At 51.1% G+C, this 20,806-nt stretch overlaps 2 protein-coding genes and 1 non-coding gene across 3 annotated transcripts in view; 1 reads left to right on the top strand and 2 right to left on the bottom strand.

Moving 5' to 3' along the window:
* FRMPD1 (FERM and PDZ domain containing 1) overlaps positions 1–10,400 on the bottom strand; it is a 60,063-nt gene extending 49,663 nt beyond the window's left edge. Inside the window, 1 exon segment of the mRNA XM_027813131.2 lies at positions 9,899–10,400. The gene's annotated coding sequence lies outside the window, so the exon portion shown is untranslated.
* A 231-nt stretch (positions 10,401–10,631) lies between these two features.
* TOMM5 (translocase of outer mitochondrial membrane 5) lies at positions 10,632–11,703 on the top strand. The gene is made up of 2 exons (XM_055700358.1): positions 10,632–10,816; positions 11,185–11,703. The coding sequence occupies exons 1-2, from the start codon at positions 10,696–10,698 to the stop codon at positions 11,217–11,219; spliced, it is 156 nt and encodes a 51-aa protein (XP_055556333.1). The 5' UTR covers positions 10,632–10,695; the 3' UTR covers positions 11,220–11,703.
* Positions 11,704–15,468: 3,765 nt separating this feature from the next.
* Positions 15,469–19,995, bottom strand: LOC102049785 (uncharacterized). Its single transcript, XR_008730434.1, has 4 exons — positions 18,128–19,995; positions 16,982–17,098; positions 16,523–16,675; positions 15,469–15,762 (listed from the first exon to the last, which is right to left on the bottom strand). It is a non-coding gene; the product is annotated as an uncharacterized LOC102049785 (transcript).
* Positions 19,996–20,806: the final 811 nt, after the last annotated feature.

The following is a 20,806-nucleotide window of genomic DNA, read 5'->3' as shown; positions in this document are numbered from 1 at the left end:
TCCTTCACATAAGCCACGTCAAATCACTGGCCAGTGATCATCCCGATATGGCCCAGGCTGGCACCACCGGTCACCATGCACAGGTTACGTGGGGTGAAGGAAGACAGGCATGACAAGAGCTGGCACCAGGGGCCATGGTGAAGCCCTTCCACTTGGGCTCTTTGAGGAGCACCGCTGGAGAAGGGGAGGGACAGAGCTGCGCTGGCCCATAGAGTGGTCGCTGGAGCACCTGGTGACACCCACGTCCCACAGGAACCTTGAGAAGCCAAATTGCTCTCTGGCCCTAAGGCTGGTGCCGAACATTCCCCACCACCTTCTTGGCTGTGTCAGCACCAAGGAGGCAACCCTGCTTCATCGTCCGGGTTGTGAGTGTGATCCCTCGCACACTTCACCTCTGGAGGAAAGTCACTGGAGGAGAGCAGCCTGCGAGGGACCTCCCAGAGCCTGCTGGGGAGAGGCTGGTCCCTCCACAGCCCATGGAAACTCCTGGGAGCACCCCAGCACGCCCAGTGGCTGCTGAGCCTCCCCTGAATTTCTGTAGGCAGGCACCAGAGCGTCCCCAGGCCTGGGAGCCCAGTGTGGGAGCAATGCCTGGGGACAAGGCCCAGGGTGGTGGCACCCAGAACTGTTGAATGCACACCCCAACACAGAGGGGTGAGCCCCTGCTCAGCATCTCCCAGTCCCAGGGGAACTCAGCCCCACAGGCTGGGGGACACCTGCCCTCTCCCCAGCCCCTCACGGACCCAGGGGTCTCTGCCAGGGGTATGGGACACGCTACAGCGGGCAGGGGAAGAGCACAAAGCTTATTAACGGGATGCCCAGGGGAGGAACCAAATGTGGGGAAACATGGGAATTGACGCAGTTCAGGCAGGATGAACATGTGAAAACAGAGGGGTAAGGTGATAAAAAGGGTCAGCAACACAGAAACTGATTTCTGATCGGGATGCTTGTCTGGTCATGCCCTACGCTGGGTCAGCATAGCCTGTCTTGCTGCCACCTTAATTCAACTCCACTTCTAGCATCCTTCTTGAATGAGGGACTCTGCACAGTGTGCATGTGTTTTCATGGTGGTCTCAGGCCACAAAGGGGAGCACATCGAGGCTGCTGGTGCTGTCTGCATTTGCGTGAGTGCTCAGGGCTCCTGTCTGCACTGATGCGTGTGGCCAGCCATGTATATGTGTCACATATATCCACAGCCATGTACCTGCGAACTTGTATTGGGTTTCACGGCACAGTTTTGGGAGCAGGGGGGCTACAGGGGTGGCTTCTGTGAGAAGCTGCTAGAAGCTTCCCTTGTGTCAAATGGAGCCAGTGCCAGCTGGCTCCGAGATGGATCCACCACTGGCCAAGGCTGAGCCATCGTAACATGGCTCATAACGTAACATCGTACATAGGTACCTCGTTATGGGATATGTTAATGTTTAAGAAGGCGGGGAAAACTGTGCAACAGCAATAGCAGCTGGAGAGAGAAGTGAGAAGAACAACTCTGCAGACACTCAGGTCTGCGCAGGAGGCCATGAGGTGCTCCAGGCACTGGAGCAGAGATTTTCCAGCAGCCTGTGGTGAAGCCCACGGTGTGAGGTAGGCTGTCCACCCTCAGGCCGTGGAGGCCCACAGTGGAGCAGATCCCCACCTGCAGCCAGAGAGGGCCCCCCACCAGAGCAGAGGGATGCTCGAAGGAGGCTGTGACCCATGGGCAGCCCACGCTGGAGTGGGCTCCTGGCAGGACCTGTGGTCCCGTGGAGAGAGGAACCCGGGCTGGAGCAGGTTTGCTGGCAGGACTTGTGAAACCGTGGGGACCCACACTGGAGCAGGCTGTGCCTGAGGGGCTGCACCCCACGGAAAGGACCCACGCTGGAGCAGTTTTGTGGGAAAGGACTCAAGCTGGAGCAATTCATGACTGACTGTCTCCCACTGGAGGGACATCATGCTGGAGCAGGGGCAGGGTGTGAGGAGCCCTTCCCCTGTGGAGGAAGGAGTGGCAGAGGCAGCGTGTGATGAACTGACCACAGCCCCTGTTCCCCATCCCCCTGCGCTGCTGGTGGGAAGGAGGGAGAGAAATTGGGAGTGAAGCTGAGCTCAGGAAGAAGGGAAGGGGGTAGGGGGAAGGTGTTTTTGGGATGTGCTTTTATTTCTTATTATCCTATTTTAATTTGAATAGTAATAAATTAAGCTAACTTCCCCAAGCTGAGTCTGTTTTGCCCATGATTATAATTGGTGAGCGATCTCTCCCTGTCTTTAACATGCCTCACGAACCTTTTGTTATATTTTCTCTCCCCTGTCCAGCCGAGGAGGGGAAGTGATAGAGCAGCTTTGGGGGGCACCTGGTGTCCACTCAGGGTCAATCCACTGCAGCACTGTAAGGGTGTGCATGTGTATGCACATGCTTTCTGTTAATAGCTGCTCAGCCTCACTGCTGGCTGAGCCTGGGTGCAGCAGCCTCACCTCTCTTGGGCTGCTGGATCCAGCCTTCCCTACAGGGAGCAAAGATGACTTTTTCACGAGTGAGCCAGTTCCAACAGTCTGGCAGAAGCAGACAGGGGAGGCTGGAGCATCGGCACTAGCCCCCTCCATGCTGCAGCTTGAGGCTGCTGTGCTGGTCTCCTTCCAGCTCTGTGCAGCAACCACTACAGGTACAGCCTCAGGACAGACAGAGATGGCCTGAGTATGACATCTCGGTGAGGCGGCAGGTGGAGGTGGCGAATGGAAAAGCAGAACCCCTTGTTGGATGCGTGCTTCCTCTAGGAACTGCAAATTAAGCTTTGCTGCCTGAGCACTAACCTGTCTGCCAATGCAGGCAGCGTGGAGTAAAGCCACATCATCACACGGAGATGCGTGGTGCGATGGTGACCTCTGATGGTAAAGGGAATACTGCTACAGAAAATCAACCTGTGTCACCATCTGGCCCCCTGAGGTGCCAAACCCCAGGTGTCCAGACATGTGGTGAGCATGCAAGGGTCTGAGGGGAGAGGCCAGACCAGTCTTGCTACTCCTTCTCCTCCTGCTACGCATCAAGAACTGTTCCCCTGCCCCAGGTCCCCACTAAGCAGGACGTAGCTGGTGAGGCTGCTGGGGAGATATGAGCCACAGCAAAAGGGAGCAAAGGGGATTGGGGAGCTGGGTAGAAGCACAACACAGCTGTGAAGTGGGAGGCTTCCAGCTCAAGGTGCCCTAAGGACTCAGCTGTTCGTGTGGTTGGCGCCGTCTCTTCGCCCTGTGTCTCTCTGGGCCCCACTGTGCCTTTTCACTGTGCCCACTGCAATGCACAGGTGAGAGGAGGGCATGAGGCTTCCTCTCCTGGAACTGTTACGCTGTGTTTTAGCAGCTCTGTGTGGATTTACATTGCTGGACTGTCTGCTCTGGTATCGTTTTGCTCCTTTTAATCACCCAGTTTACACAACCCCCAGGATACCCTGTAGGCCTGAACACTGCCTCATTATTTGCTGCTTGCTCTGCAGAGAAATAACATCTCTCCCCCAGTCCTATTGCCATCTAAGGGTGTCACTCTCCCCAGCAGCACTATACCAAATGTACCCCTGCACAAGAACCTGTGCAGCCTCCTACGTTGTTCCTCAAAGAGGTCAGTGCGATGTGGTTTTAAAATTTTTCCCCTGCTTAAGCTCCTTGTAATTTGGCTTTCCCTTTGGATTAGCCATCCAGCTGACAGCTCTGCCACAGCACGGTGTTAGCAGGACTAGATGTAGATTCCGTTTTGGAATCTCATTCAACAAAGTTATCTGTGCCAGAGAGTCTTCCCCCTTGTACAGTTGCCAAGAGTCCTGCTGGAAAGGTGTGACTGACACTGCTGGCTTTCCTGGCCCTAAGTAGCTGCCGTTAGCTGCAATACATGCCAGAGCTTCTGGCTGGAATTAGTTGAAAGGAAAAGACTTCAGATTTGATAAAGTCAAGAGGCAGAGCTCTAACCGTGGTAGACTTTTTCTGTCTGCGGGGAGACACGGACAATATTACATGCCTCAGAACTGAGGAGAGAGGATGAATGGACACAAGACCATGCCACCTCTGGGTGTCTGTTACTGTAGCCCTACTGAGTGAGCAATGGGCACTGATCTTGCAGTGCAGCTGCCTCAGGCACCACCTATGATAGCTGCATTTATCGGTGCACCATCTGACTAGACAAACTTACTGGAAACTTGCAGAACGCTATATAACAGCCCTTGTCATCTCTTCTGACCTTCACACTGACGTGCGGAATCGAACTCTACCGCTCAAGGAGTTACAAAGCAGGTATGTTTATTGCGGCGCTGAGTGCAAGGGCGGTCGCTCCTCCTCACTTGCACACCGTTTCAACAAGCAGCCCGATATTTATTATACAAAGTCAGGCATATACAGAAAGGTTTCCGAGCATTCAGAATCCCCCTCTGGCGCCTCTTCAAGATGTATTTTCCAACTCCTTGGGCAGTTCCCTGAAGTTCCTGTTTATCTTTGCATACATTAATTATGCAGACATTAATGCTTGGTCCTTCCTTATTGTCCACTCTGAACACTCAAGCTAATACGTGCCCACGGGGCCGGTTTTAATCTGTATCACCACGATCCCCCGCCGGGGGATCCATCCTCTTTGGGGTGGGGGCCGTTGGAGAAAAGGACGAACTTTTCCCCTGGTTTGTTTTCTTTTAGCAGTTAGCATGCCCTAGTCAGACGGCTCCTTATTGACATTCTCGTGGAGCTCATCTCCATCGGTACTAACTGTCCCTTCGCCAAGCGCTGAGCTCCTGCCCTTCGCTCTTCCTCTGGGGCTGATGTTTCTGTTACCTGTGCAGCTTCTGCCTGCTGCAGAGTTTTACAGTTTTTTCACTATACCAACGCCAGAGGCTGCAGATCCAGGCTGGAAAACAGGAAATAAAGATGAAAGCTGTTCACTAGTGACTGTCCCAAAAGAAAACAGCCTGTGGACAGAAATGGCAGACCAAGTCTCACAGGCAATACTGCATGGGCAGTCCTGTTTGGGAGCTTCTGCCAGAGCATTCTCGTTTGAAGGAGACCTGCCTTGCATTACATCAACCAGCCTAAGCTGGTCTAACTCACCCTTTGCCCTGGTTAAGGCTGGGTTAGATACCGGTATCTTCTCGTGTGCCTGTGCAGCACTGCCTGCAGTAGATGCATCGGTCCTGGACTCAGCGTACATATGGTCTTTAGTCACACTATCCGGTCTTCAGACCAGCAGAATTGAAAGCAGTAAGTATGGATGCTCCAGCTGCAAGGCACTGGGAAGCCAAGACACTGAGCATTAGACGCCAGCAGCAAGGGCCACGCACACTATTAGTGTGCTCACACACTAGGAGAGATGGCATTACCCTCTACACCAGGCCTGAGAAGCTGGATGGCATCAGTGGGGTGGGTGGGAACTGTCCCTTCAGCTTCAATTGGCAGTCACATTAATTTGCTTTTCGGCCTGGTTTGATGAAGCCCCAAAAATGTACAGTCTGATTGCTGTGCAGAGTCTGTAGAGAGACACTATGGAATGGCAGGCTGAAATTTATTGGCCAGAAAAAGAGAAAGTATTTTTGTTTGAACAAAGGCAAATGCTGTCATTAGTGTATGTATCAATATGGATTCTTTTGATGGGGTGAAATGGTCAACTTGGTAGGTAGCACCAAGGCTCCAGCACTATCTACTTTGCCTCCCTTTAGTGCTTCTGCAAGGCTTCCCCTGGGCCTCTAAACCGCCCTTGATACATATGCAACAGCAATAAACGTCCTGGTACAGCTCTAGAGGTGGAGGTTTCTGGCACTTCTCTGAATCTTACTGGTAGATGCCGAAGGAACCAGGGCAAGCTAATGCTGTCCTTTCAGCTGGCTGATAAGCTGTTTCCACCATGCGGGAGCAGCCCTGGAGAGACACTGCAGAACAGTGTATAGAAGGCCACTTCACAAAACATCTCCATCAAGGAGGATCAAGCCATCTTGGCGAGTTCTCCCATCTGCCCCAGCCCCAACCTGTCTGAAGTCTCAAAAAGGGCAGGAGGGACAGGTTTAATTTCTGAGTGCTATTTACTGCCTGCCTTCTGCACTAGCCCAGTCTTACCCCAGAGCCAGTGCCAGCACTTCATGGGATGGGGAGGACCCCTGGGGCAAGAAGTCTGAGTTCTCACTAGTGTGCTGGCCTTGCCCCAGAAAGACCCCACTGCTTGTCCCCAGTTATCTGTGAAGTTTGGCCTTTCCTCTCACATCACTACTCCTTAATCGCTTGGGAGATCCAGCTGTCCCTTGTGGCATCATCTGCAGCTTTTGTCAGCTTTCCATACTGTCACCTGCGATACGCAGCCATGTCATGCAGTTGCCCATGTTCTGTTCAAAGACCTTAACCTCTAGCCAGCGTTCGGTCAGTGTCTAGTCGTCTGATATAGATTTAAAACCAGCCCCGTGGGCACGTATTAGCTTGACATGTTTAGAGTGGGCAGTAAGGAAGGGCTCATCGTTAGCCAGCAGATGCGTTACACTTGAACAAAAGGTTAGATGATGGAAGACACGTGAAGAACTCTAGTAGGTAACAGAAACTAAACAACAGGCTGCTAATGTATGCAAAGGTAAGCAGGAACTTTAGGCAACTGCCCAAGAAGGTGAAAAGTACATCTTGAAGAGGTGCCAGAGGGAGGAGATTATGATAATGAATTTTTGGAAACCTTATGTATTTTCGTAACTTTGTACAATAAATATCAGCCAGCTTGTTGAAACAGTGTGCAAGTGAGGAGGAGCAACCCCCCTTGCACCCAGCACTGCAATAAACATCCCCGCTTTATAACTCTCCTCGAGTTTTAGAGTTCAATTCCGCATGTCATGTCTGCCTGTAGCCCCAGTAAATGAAAGCTAAAATTTTCATGCAATTACAGGGCTGAGTAAAACTAAGAACATAATACGAGCTGTCAAAATCGTGCAGTTTGGAGGTTTGAGGGAATTCTGGAAAATTGACACAAACATTTCAAGAGCAGCTCGGGAAGTTGTTCATGCTGCTGTCAAAACCCAAAGCCAATGTCTTCTGTTCCTTGCCAGTCACTCCACATCTGAAGTCTCCTCCCTATCCAATGTGGGTTTCTCCCAAAGGAAATGTTTCTCATCCCCCTATTTTACAAAAGGACAAGGAGTATAGGGTGGCCCCAGTGAAACAACTCTCCAGTCAATGCCCTGGCAGAGTTCTCATTCACGTTGCTCCTTAACAGCATTTTTTTGTCTTTTCCTTGCTCCAGTCTCTCCAATACTGTGTCATGTTTGATTCAGCTATGCCCAGAATTGCCCAAGTTCCTTTATCTTCTCCAGAGCAACGTCTGGGAAAGCAGCATCACTTCTGCTTTTCAAATACAAAACAAGACTGGGAAGACCAACAGTCTTGAAATGTAGGATGAAACTCCTTGCTCTTCTGCTAACATGGGCTGGGGACCTGCCAATCCGTTTCTGCTAGCAAAGACCAGAGAAATCCAACATCCAGAATGAAACCACAAGTAAATCAATGAGATTACCTGGAAGCCAGCAGAACAAAGCTAGTTTATATCAGCTGCAGATCTGGGCAGCTCTGTCGTGTTTTTCTCCTGGACCTTGCTGTAATGCTCTCAGGAGGGCAGTTTTACAACTTTTTTTGACCAGAAGAGTTTGACCTTTCATTTGCGCTGGGAATTGGTATTGAATGTCCTGCAAATGTGCTCAGAATAGGGTGATTCCCTTTTCCACTTTCCCTTGGCCATCCTTTGCAAAGTCAGGGTGGACCCTTGAGGTACCACAGAAAAGCAGGAAAGCTCCCCCAGCTAATGGGAGATGCAATTAGCCCCTGTTAATCACTGGCACAATGAAAGCAGCTGCTCTGTAATTGGCTTTGCCTCAGGTCATAGGCAGCTTAGCTGAGACAAATCTGGGTTTTTGAATTATCTACCTACTGCCTATCAAGCAAGCAGGCAGAGCAGGGTGGGCTGTGGAACCCAGATGTCTTGTGGGGGTGATGGGGAGAGCCACAAGCCTCTGCCTGCTTGTTTGGTCCACTCCAGGCACCAGTAGTGCCCGTGCCCATCTCTGAAGGTGTTCCCGGCATCTGAGGAGAGCTGCTGAAAGCATTGCTGCCTGCCACAGGCTGGAAATCGCTGGCTGAAGCCTGTATGTGTGGATGGAGCTCAAGAGTGAGACTTGACGGCTGTGTACACACTTATCTGGGTGGGCCTGGTCTCAGGCCTGAACCAGCTCCTCCCCCTAAAAAAGGGCACAATTCCAGTTAGCATTCATAGTCATCCAGTATCTTAACTGAAATTCATACACAGCCCACCTTCCTGTGACATCCAGCTCCTGGAGCGGGGGCTTTGGGGTTGGCCAGAGGCCACTCCAAAGCCAAGATCCCTGGTCTTCTCAGTCTTTCTGTACCTGTTATTAAGTATTACTGGCCTCCGACGGTCTCCCGGGACTTGTTTGGGAATGGGGGTTGCATTTACAAAAGGCAAAAAAAGATCTTGCACGGTGGGGTTCTGTGCTGGAGTGAAGGGTCTTGTGTTCTAAACAAAGCAGAACAGCTAAGTCAGTTACTGCAGATCAGCAGCGGTACAAAAGACAATGGTGCGTAATTCAGGAGATGGTGTGTGAGTCAGGAAAGCTAGCAGAGCTAGAAGCAGGTTGACTCACAGCCAGATAAATTCTTCACTTCCGTTAGAGAAAAACAGGTATCTATTAAGTCGCACTGTAAACAGGTTACTTAGAAGGCACCAGGAATAGGTCAGAGGGGCCAGCAAGGCAACTGCTTCTCCTGCTTGGTGCAGCTATAACCCTCTCTTCCCAGCGATTGAGAACATTGAGACTAGTCTGTTCTTCAGGATCGTGTTCTCCTGCACAACTCACGTGGTAGTACCACACAAATGGGGAAGCCAGTGGGGTTCGCAGCAGCAGATGTGATGGCATGGCCAGAGGTGCTGAGTTTGAGGCTGCTGTGCTGACATGCTTTGAACCATCACGATGTGCAACCCACAGAAGCGGGCTCTGTTTCATCTGTGTCCGTCTCTCCTAAGCAGCCCTATGATGCATCCCCATTCCCAGACAAGTGTCTAGTACCCATCACTTAGATTAACTGCAGCTTCTCAGGACCACCATTAGTCACAGAGGTTGTCACTTACAGATGTTCCAAGCGCTATTATCTGCAACAGACTTGACAGGCATTGGACAGTCTCTCTGTGCTTTACTCTGTAGGGTTGTCCTAAGTCTGCTCACTGCCCTCTGCCTTCTAAGGGCAAGCACTGGGCTGAGGAGTGGCCTGGGTTTGCCTGGGACAGAGTTAAGTTTCTTCTTAGTAGCTATTGCAGTGCTGTGTATTGCATTGCTGCGAGAACAATGTTAACAGCATTGTGTTTGATCGTTGCTGGGTAATATTATACTAAGTCAAGGACCTTTCCCGTTTCTCAGGCCCGACCAGCGACAAGGCTGGAGGAGCACAAGAAATTGGGAGGGGACACAGCCAGGACAGCTGATCAGAACTAGCCAAAGGGATATTCCATACCATATGATGTCATGCAGAGTGTATATAAACTGGGGCAAGAAGAAGGCAGGGGGGAACATTCGGCATTATGGCATTTGTCTTCCCAAGTAGCCGTTATTGCATGACGGAACACTGCTGTCCTGGGGACAGCTGACCACCCACCTGCCCATGGGAAGTGGTGAATGAATTCTTTGTTTTGCTTTGCTTGTGTGCGCGGCTTTCGCTTTCCCTATTAAACTGTCTTTATCTCAGCCTACGAGTTTTTGTCTCTTTTACTCTTCCGATCCTCTCCCCATCCCACCGTGGGGACAGTGAGCAAGCAGCTGCGTGGGGCTTGGTTGCTGGCCGGGGTTAAACCACGACAGGAGAGAAGCTCCCGGTGGCCCGCATGACTCCTCCAGCACAGCTACACTTAACCAGAACTGCTCCGTGCACTCACCTGCAAAAGGCTCCCCGAGTTCACACCCACGGACCGGGCAGCTTCCAGGCTGGCGGCACAGCTACCCACCGCAGACCCAGCTCTGCCTGCTCCGGTAGACCAGGCAGCCGCCCGGCCTGGCGGGAGCGGGGAGGCCGCGCTGCTGCAGGCGGGACCGGAAGAACTCCGCCCGCAGGGCCCCCGAGGTCCCCGCCCCGCCGCCGGCCGGCACAGCCAGGACGAGCACCCCCGGCAGCGGCCGGCCGCGAGCCCCGGCCCCCGCCGCAGGCCCGCCCAGCCGCCGGGCCAGGCCGCCGCCGCGTCCCCTGGGGGGCAGGCCTCCGTCCAGCCGCGGGACACCGCCCCGCCCCGCCCCGCCAACAGAGCGGGCCTGTTCCGCGGGCCGCCTGAGCCCTCCCACCCCGGCAGCGGCGGAACGCGCCCGTTACCGGGACCGCCAGGGCAAAGACCGCCAGTACCGCGCTGCGGAAGCAGCTCCCGCGGCCTCACGGCGGGGCCGGGCGGCCCCCGGAGGGCGGGGCCGGGCGGCCCCCGGAGGGCGGGGCCGGGCGGCCCCCGGAGGGCGGGGCCGGGCGGCCCCCGGAGGGCGGGGCCGGGCGGCCCCCGGAGGGCGGGGCCGGGCGGCCCCCGGAGGGCGGGGCCGGGCGGCCCCCGGAGGGCGGGGCCGGGCGGCCCCCGGAGGGCGGGGCCTTGGCCGCGCCTCACTGCGTACGCGCCGCCCGCCCCGCCCCCCCCCGCCCCTCTCGCGCCTGCGCCGTGCGCGTCCCGCCGGCGGCCCGCACCGCGCCGGGCGCAGCATGTTCCGCATCGAGGGGCTGGGGCCCAAGATGGACCCGGAGGAGCTGAAGCGGAAGATGCGCCGCGACGTCCTCACCTCCGTCCGCAACTTCCTCATCTACGTTGCGCTGCTGCGGATCAGTAAGTGCTGGGGCGGCCGAGACCGCAGCAGACGCGATGGCGGCCTGTATCGCCGGCCTTGCTCCTGGCAGCCTCCTGACCGCCTCGGCCCGCGGCGGCGCGGCCCGGTGGCTGGGTGCTTACCCGGGGCCGCGATGAGGCCCGGCGGCCCGGCAGCGCTCCCGGCTGCCGTTCCTGCTGGTTCCCCCCTGGAATCGTGCTGCCTCGCTCGTTAAAGCAGGCGTGCGGAGAGAGAAGGGACCGCCTGGGAGGCAGAAAGTAGTCCTTCGCCCAGCCTCTGAATATTTTAGATGCTGTTTTGTTACAGACTTACTGGGGAATAACTGCTTCTTCAGCGAGGTTCATGCAGTTTTCTTTTCTGCTTGCAGCTCCTTTCATCCTGAAGAAGCTGGACAGCATATGACCACTTCAGACACAATATATGAAAACATGAAATGGACCGGAGCTGCTTTCCCCTGTTTTTTTTTTTTAATTAAACATTGTGCCAGAGGCAGACATCCAGTACTAAATGGTTCTAAAATGTTTCGCTTAAGCCTATCTGACCTGAGAGTGACAGCTTAGGTTGGAGGATGGGGAAGATGTCTGTTGCCCCTGCAGGGCAATTCTGGTCACAGAATACTCCCTAGTAGCATCAAGCTATGACTTGTGATGGAACATTTCTTGTACTGTTTAAAAAAAAAAAAACAAAACAAAACGCTGCCCATCTCCATTTTGTTTGAAGTGTTAAGCGCTGGCAAGTTGCTCTGTTATGCAGCTACCTCTAAACTGCCACATGCTATGGCCATCAACCTTACCGAACTTTTCTGTATGAAAAAGGAAGTCTTCAATGAGTTCAGTTCACAAGCAGTTTTATTTTAAATAAATGGAGGAGCAGTTGTGTTACTTAACTTTGGTAGTGCTTTATTTTTAATAACCGTCACTCAAGCTAGAGGTCATCTGGAGTTATTTCCCTGGCTCTTGTCTTAGGCTTACTTTCTTCTCCACCTTTAAAATCAACTTGTATTGAGGAAAAGCAAAGGAGAGTGAAAAAGACATGGCAATGATGCATTAATGTGGTTTTGTGGTGGTTTAACCCCAGCCAGCTACTAAGTACCATGCAGCTGCTCAGTCCCTCGCTTTTCCTCCTCCCTGCACCAGTGAGATGGGAAGGAGAATCAGAAAAAAGGTAAAACACGTGGGTTGGGGTAAGAAAGAATTAATAATTGAAGTAAAGGAAACTATAATGACAAGTAATGAAAAGGCAGATAACAAAAAGAGAGGAATAAAAGGCGTGAAAAACAAGTGATGCACAATACAGTTACTGGCCGCTGCCCAGCCAGTCCCCAAGCAGTGATCGGCCGGCCACTGGCAAACTCTCCCCGGTTTATACACGGAGCATGATGTTCTGTGGTATGGTTTAGCCCTTTGGCCCGTTGGGGTCAGCTGTCCTGGCTGTGCTCCCTCCCGGCTTCTTGTGCACCTCTTCACTGGCACGGTATGGGAAACTGATTTGACTTAGGGTAAGGACAACTTGGCTACAACTAAACCATCAGTGTGTTGTCATCAGTGTGTTGTCCTCGTACTAAATCTAAACAGAACAGCAGCTACTAGGAAGAAAATTTCTATCCCAGCTAAAACCAGGACAGTCTCCACCCTCGTTCTATACTGTTTGCATCACACCCCGGTCCCACAAATTCCAGTAGATCCCAGGTAACCACCATCACCTTACCTGTCTTTTGATACAAACACACAGGTATCGTTCCCTTAGTCTATGGACCATCTCTATAATAAAGTCCATTGAGTTCATTTAGTCCATGATGTTGGGCTCCATCTGTCAAAACAGTCCTGCAATGCAGGAAAGATGCAGGACAGGCACCTGTTGTTCATTGACCTTCAGCAATCCCACAACAGAAGGGTCTTCGAGAGACTGGGCAAGGTAGGCAGCTGCTTAATTTCCTCTGTCTCCAAGGCAGCTATACCCAAAGCCCACCGGTACCCTTCTGGGCCCTTGAAATACCCTCTCCTGAGAGTCTGTGCCACGGATGCACAGAGCCTCTGGGCCAGTCGCAGCGGGGTGCTTTTGCCACTTCTTCCTAGTCATCTTACTTCAGCCTCCAATACAGTTGGCTGTTGGGATCCCTGTCACTCCAGAAATAGAAAGGGCTTCTGCCCGGTATGGCTTGATGGCATTGGGTTACACTGTGCACTGGTGTCTACTAGAGCTTTATTCTCTTCTGGATCTGATTGTGCCTGGACTTCATCGTAGACTCAAAGAATATCTCTACTTGGAAGTGAACCATAAGGACCACCAAGTCCGACTCCTTGGTCCTTACTGGACGACCCAAAACCAAACCACGACTAAAGGAGTTTTTCACATGCTCCTTGAATGCTAACAGGCTTGGTGCCCTGGATACTTCCTTGAGGAACCTTGTCCAGTGACTGTCAGTGAAGAACCTTTTCCTACCATGCAGTCTGAACTTGCCCTGACACAGCTTCATCCCATTGTAACATCTGTGGCTTGCTCCACTTTCTCTGTGTGGATGGTGTAACAGGATCAGCCTGCCTGAGCTCTAGGTCTATGGAATTCTTTAGGGTAACAGCTGCTGTGACAATCTGTTTGGTATGATGTGGCACATGTAGCGCCTAACATACCAACAGCAAGCAGTTATTTTCTTATCTACGACCCTTGAATAAAACATAGCGCAGAAGAGTACAAGCACAGTGGAAAAACCCCAGGTTGAAAACACGGGCCCCAGATCTCTGTCCAAGGCAGCACAGGGCTTCGTTGCTGAAGTGCTTGTAAGGATTAACCACATCGCTGCTGCTCCTATGCGCGGTCGCATTGCGTTGCTTTTGCTGCTGTGGGTAAGCTATTACCATGATTAGGAAAGGGTGTAGGTATAGTGCCAAGCACTCATATATGGCTGGAATGTATATATATATATATATATATACAGGCACACGTATTTGAACTCCCAGTCTCTTGGTTAACCAGTATGTCCGCTTTAGCTAAAGGAACTGCCTGGACTGGTGTTTCTTCCCCTTTTTTTTTATTTTTTTGTTTTTTGGTAACCTAGTCTGTAATGTGGATGCAGGAAACAGATCACAGTGGCAGCACTTCACCTTTGTGCCTCTGGCTTTCTGCCATTTCCTGGCATATCACATGTATAAGATTATTTATACAATTTATTTATTTATCTATACATTTTATAGGCAACACAAGTGAGCAGAGACTGACTTCATCGGCTAGGCCTCCATTCTGTGGGAGAAAAGCGTGCAAGAGCGCAAATCTACAGAGTGGAAAAGAGATTTCAGGAGTTGTTTCGTATTCGCACTTTACTGGAACAGACTCACTGTCCTGTTTCATTGCAGCAGGCAAGCAGTCATAAAGGACTTGTGCTTTTCTCATTTTACTTACCACCTCTGGCTCTCTGCATAATTATTAGCACCAGCTTCTTTGCTTCTAGACCACATCCACTTTTTATTCTTTGTTTTGTGTGCCATAGATTTCTCCTCATTTCTAATTTCAGCTTTGCATGGAAGCACGCTCTGAGCCAGATGCACCACAGTGGCAGAACCAGAGGGCATTATTTCCTAGGAGACAACTCTTAACTTATCTTTTTTGCGTTTTTTACTTCGAGAGAACTCTGCTTTGGATTTCTGCCCTATAGAAGCCAAACCTTTATAACCCAGCAAATGCCACAGCTGTGCTGCATTGCTTTTGCCAGTCCTGGGTGCAACATAACCAGCATCTCCAGGGACAGTAAATTTCCTGGGTGGCTGACTGCCTGTGATTTACTAGCTTCCAGAAACAACTCCATGTTTGGGTGTGACACCCACCTATAGCAAAACACCCTCGGAGCACACCTGGTGGTACAAAATCAGCAGCCAGGTTGATGATAGGGCAGGTGGAGGTGCGGCAGCTCCTTCTTTTGCTGTTCAGCTCTTGTGTACGCAGCATGGCACCCTCAAGTAGCTGGTGCTCCAGGGGGGAAAAAAAAAGTCAGGCTCCAAGCCAAGCATCTGTCAGGACTCTGAAAGAACCAACCGCTGGCCTGCAGCAGCAGCAGCAGCGAGAAAGGCTCAGACACAGGTGGCAAGGTCCACGTGCTGCCCACACACAAGTGCCAGAGCACTGAGGATGGGGGCGAGAGGGATGTTGGTGTTGGTGCAGCCCTCCTGTAATAACAGGAGGAAAGCAGCACAAGGGACTTCTCCTCTGACCCCTGCCATGTGGTGCACCAGCAGCCTGGTGCAGGTTGCATGCCCCACACCACCTCACTCTGAGCGCATCATCTGTGTTCTGTCCTTGGGTGGTGCGCAGGGCATGGTCCTCCCACCCAGAAGCCAGCGTGCCCTGCTCTGCAGCCAGACAGGAACAAACATGTCCCAGAAGGGCTGCAGATGTTTGACCCCAAAGGGGAAAATTCCGGCTGGGGTGCAAATCCAGTGACAACTGCATAAGCAGATGAAATTTGTAAGCAAAGCTTTACTTACGTGTTCAGGTTGCTCAAAAATGGCTTGCTTTAAAACTGCCTAGTCTTCCTAGTTATGCTGCAAGGTTTTCTCCTGGGGGCAAACATGGGTGGGAATTAACAAATGGTGACCTTTTCCGCAGCGTTAGAAACTCTAACTTCATGTGAGATGCATAAGAAAACAGGCCAGAGAGAGAATGCCACTTAAAATGGTATTTTACTGCTTTTCAAATGCTTTTATTGCTCTATTTTTCCCCTACTGATATTCCATGAATTTTCAGTATTAATGTGCATTTTCAACTAGGTATTTTCAAAACTAATTGCATAGTTTCCAAGCAGGAAGATGTATAAAACTGACAGTAAGCCTATAGTAAGAGTATTAATGCAACATTTTCCAAACTCCTATGGCAAAGGAAGCAAAGGTAGCCACTGACTGTTTTCTAGCATGTGCTTTGCGGTTCGGCTCTTCTTGAGTGAACAAATGCCTTCTTCCTGGAACAAGGGAGAGGGCAGATTTCAGACAACATTACCAAGTAAGTCTTTCATAGGAAACTGAACTTTTCTTAAAAGCCCCGCTCTGACTCTACCAAAGATTCAATTTCGGCATAAGATACTGCATTTCCAGAATAGCTTTGAAGTGACACACTCCTCTCTTCCTCTTCTTTCCCACACCCTGACCTCCCAGTTTCAAATCTTGCTTTACACACGGCAGACAATTCACCATTGTACTACTTGCTGGTCCAGCATAACCTATGCTGTCTCACTGGAATGCATTACAGCAGGGACTAATGTCATGGTACAAATACTAGGAGTGACAGAGCCTCACAGAAGTCTGTTCCTATGGCTGAATGTAAAATATTACCATTCATTTACCTGTCTCGTCTTCATTCTCCTTTCTGGAAAGGATTCATTCCTGCCAGCAGCTGATACTTTGTCAAGGGTATGACTTGCATTCCCATCTGCGCTTTATTAAAAGAACCACCCAGCAACGTTTCATGCCAGCAAAGCTGCTTGTGCCCTTGTTGGGATAGGGGAAGGCTGGTACATTGAAATACCCTTCTCTGTTGCACGGGACGACCTTGTCAGTTGCTCTAGAGAAGGACAATCCAAATACACGCAACACATCTGACCAAGTCCTTCCCTGCAGCTGGCTGCTTTCTCATCTACAAACCCTGATTTGTGCAGTGGAAGGAGAGTGTGCCAAAGCCAGCTAGCTCCTGGTAATGGCATGCACTGTTATTGTTAGCGTTACCTGCTAGGCAGGGTTGTCCTGTGCCAGAAGGTATGCCTCCTTGTTTCTGTTCTGCTCAAGGACCGTGATGCTCCCATCTGCATGTGCCTCTCCAGCCGTGTTGGCAACGTGACACCGGTAGACCCCCTCATCTTCCTTCATTAGTTGGTCAATCTGGCAAAACCATCACAGAAAATAGTTTATTATCAACAGGCACATACATTCTGAACAGCACCCCGGAACCACTCTCACAACTAAGCACATTTGAAGTTTGCTGTTCGTTCAAAACAGGCACAAAATACTGCTCCTCTAGACAGTTACGAGGGCAATCTGCTCTGTGTGACGTGTCTGCCCGGAAGGTCCTCTTTGGTCCTTCTCTTACTGCTTTCACCGTTTGAACTTTGTCACTTCTCACTACCACCAAGACCTTGGGTGCTGCCTGTCCAAGCCTGTCCCATGTACCTGCTGTGCTGAACTTACCAAAACCCACCCTGTGCCTTCATCCTGCAAAGGTCCTCCCCAAGCCTGAACAGCCGTGTTTGCTCTGTCTCCAGGCAGCTCCTCCAGGAGGGTGACTCCTCTGTGTGACTCTGAGACCTGCAGAGTTTCATAGGAGTGTGAAGATGTTAGAGGACATCCATGAAATCCATTAGAAGCATTTACTCGTGATAATTGTCTCTGAACATGCTGTCACTGACATGCTTGGACAAGCAGGCAGAGGAGCTGCATGCAGGGCAGGGAGCAGGGAGAAGCAGGGTGATGCTCACTGGACAGGTGCTCTCTGCAGCTCCAGGGAAATATGCTGGTGAAATGCACCTCTTTCTGCCTACACCCAGCCTGTGCCAAGACTCTCATCCCCTTCTTCCTCATTGCCCTGAATTTGAGCCCTATTCACCCCTAAGAACGCCTGAGCTCACTTGGTCTCTCAGTGTAGCTCCTGTGTCAGCAGCAAAGAGCAGAAACCTTCTGTCACAGGTACTGGGGCTTTGGATACTTCAAAGCACTGCTCAATATGCCTATTGCTCAGCATCCTCCTGTGCTGCAGCATTGACCCCTACAGACTCGGTTCTCTGTGTATCTGAAGGGTTGAGAAAATTGCGCTTGCTTTGAAGTCTCTAAGGTTTTAGGCAAAATTTTTTTTGTGCAGTGTGGCTTCGAGACGCCTCAGGCTGACGTCATCACAGAGCAAGGCACTTTCAGACACGGAGATAAAACCATCCAGCAAACCAGTAGCACCAAGTAGTCTCTGTTTTACTAGATGCGTGGGCAGATGTCTGCTGGGCGTACATCCCAGTTGTGGTACTGACTGCTAAAACCATTCTCTAATTTGTAGTGCTTGACAAGGCACTCTGACGTTGTTCACTAGATTACATTACCATGAGAAGATGCTTGGATTCGTGATAACCTTTGGGGAGATGAGGACTAGACCTCCCCACCACATGGGCACTACCGGCTGCTGAAGCGTTGGAAGAAATTGTCCCTACTCTGCTTTCAGCGTGTATGCGGATGATGAATTGAATTACCTGAAATGTGGTGCAGCAACACAGAATGTGAGCATGGGAATGCAGAACCACATCTGCTGCTAGACAATGAAGGTGAGCCTCCTGTACCAGAGTCCCAGCATACCTTTCTCCAGGTGCCAACAGCCGTGGACACTGCCTTCGTGTCACAGGACGGGTACACCTGGGCCCTGGTGATGTTGTGAATTTTCTGTGGTGACAAAATGATCGTGGGAACTGGAAGAAAACAAGACACTTTCCTGGAGGTGATGTGGCCACCTGGCATGGCCAGCATTCCCAGAAACTGCTTGGGCCTTCTGCTTCCCTGTCAGGGAAGCTCGCTTTTCCTGTAACACTTTGCTGCTCTGCTTTGCGGATGGCATTTCTCCCACCCCACGCAGCTCCCAGCACCGGCGGCAGGGCAGGCAGGCAGGACAGGGCACTGACTTGGCATATGCGCCTTGCTGCAGAAGGGCAGCTGTGAACCTCAGGGGACACAGGGCATCGGCCACGCTGTGACACCAGCTCAGTGCAAGGCTGCTGTGCCAGAAAAGGTGTAAATACCCCCACAACCAAGAAGGTCACAGAATGAGAACCTGCTGCAGCTGCTGTGGAAGGATGAAGGCTGGGTATGAAGGACAAGGTTGTCCAGGCAGAATGAGGACTGGGACTCTTGGGTTGCAGTCTGGATTTATGTTAGACCAAAGGTGCTTACTCTATGCTGACTGATGTGTCTGTCTGTCTGTCCCCATTACTCTAACCCCAGCGCCACACGCCTTTGCATAAGACCACTGAGCTGGTGGACGAGGACATTTGAAAAACACAACCCGAGCAAAGAATCAGCATGGCATCAAGCTCATGTTTGGAGTGTTGTGTAAGGGAGTAGCACTGGTGGCAACTTCCAGGTGTGAAGTCAAGATCCCAGACAGATCTTGACAGGCCTATATGAACCTCATGAGGTTCAACAAGGCCAGGTGCAAGGTCCTGCACCTGGGAGAGGGCATCCCTCAGTATCAATACTGGGGGGATGAAGGGGCTGAGAAGACCCCTGCAGAGAAGGGTTTGGGGATACTGGGGGACGAAAAATTGGACAAGAATCAGCAACATGTGCTTGCTTTTACCTTGCTGACCCTCAGAGAAGATGACCTACTTCCAGTTTTATAGGAGAGAAATTTGTAATTTTTTTTTTTCTTGGTGCCATATGCACCATGCCGTTATGAAGGGCAAAACCACACAAGTTAATGCTGCTGTACTACAGAACTATAGTTTTGGCTGGGAGAGAGTGAATTTTCTTTGTAGAAGGTGGGATGGTGCTATGTTTTGGCTTTTTGATGAAAAAGGTGCTTGGTAGCTCTCCAACGTTGTAGCTGCTCCTGAGCAGGGCTTGCACAGCAGCATCAAGGCCAGCAAGCAGGCTGGGGGCACAAGGACCTGGGCAGGGGGACACAGCTGGAACAGCTGCTGACCCCAACTGACCCGAGGGGTATCCCCTGCCCGATGGCATCACGCTCAGCAGGTGACACTGGGGGAAGCAGGAGGAAGGGGGGGATGTTCAGAGTGATGGTGTTACATGAGATGGAGCCCTGCTTTTCTGGAGATGCCTTAACACCTCCCTGCCAATGGGAAGCGGTAAATTAATTCCTTATGTTGTTTTGCTTGTGTGCAGCTCTTGCTTTACCTTGAAACTGTCTTTACCTCACCCCATGAGCTTTCCCACTTTTACCCTTCTGATTCTCTCCCCCCCCATCCCACTGTGGGGGAGTGAGAAAGGGGCTGCATGGGGCTTAGCTGCTCACTGGGGTAAAACAACAGCAATAATGCAAAAATGATACAACAAATCCACCTAAAAACCTGTTCTTTGCAAAGATAATGTTCAAGGGCATGTTTTCACACCCTAAAACATTTCAACATTTCTAGGTAAGAAAACTTTGTCCCACAACCCTCACCCTGACCTACTTCTCTGTATAGCCCTTTGATCCTCTGAACTGTGTTGCTCCCACAGTCATTGAGTCCGTTACCAGGAAGGAATCTGACACTCACCGTATCTAAATGTTCCCCATTGTTTGCAACATCTTTTTTTTTTAATTATTTTTATTTTTTTTCCAAATATGGCAATAGCAGTTCTGGGCTTGGCTTATTTTCCATCTGTCGAGTTCCCTGCCATTCTGTTTGAGCTGGAAAGTAACATGGTTTTTACTTCCCCTGCCTTATTAGACCACTTTCTGTATCAGTGCCATTGCTCTTACATTACCTTGGCTGGAGAGCAGCCAGTACTGAGGATCCTCTGCTGACTTACAGACCGAGGGTCATCAACTGGATTATCTGAATGCAAGCACGGAAAGAAGACAGTCTCTGCCACGCCATTCCCACCGTTTCATGGTTGCTTAGTTGCAGCTCATATTTTCAGCTGTTCTGTTCCCCCAGACCCTATCTTTGGTCTAAAGGTCTTTCTACTATCTTCTCTGAAGTTTATATCCCATGCATGCACATAAAGGTTCTCCCTGTCCAGTCAGTCACACAGTGAACCTACCCCTTGCTGTCTTCAGACATGGGGACAGAGTGTCTCATGTTAACCATCTCCTGGAACAACCAGATGTTCCTCCATCCATGCTGCAGTCCCACACTCCAAGCGCATAAAGCAATCTCTGCTTTGTTCGCGCTCCATGATCTCCCGTTGTCAGAGGGAGACAGACACAGGGAAAAGGAACATGAAAGAAGATGCAATTTAACACTGCAGAAAAAGAAGAGCAGGTAAGAGGTTGGCAAGCAAACCTCACAAGGGCTGCACTGAAGAAAGGAGTGTGAC

This window comes from Falco cherrug, assembly GCF_023634085.1.
Source record: "Falco cherrug isolate bFalChe1 chromosome W unlocalized genomic scaffold, bFalChe1.pri SUPER_W_unloc_1, whole genome shotgun sequence".
Taxonomy (NCBI): domain Eukaryota; kingdom Metazoa; phylum Chordata; class Aves; order Falconiformes; family Falconidae; genus Falco; species Falco cherrug.
This window is presented reverse-complemented; position numbering and strand designations above follow the sequence as displayed.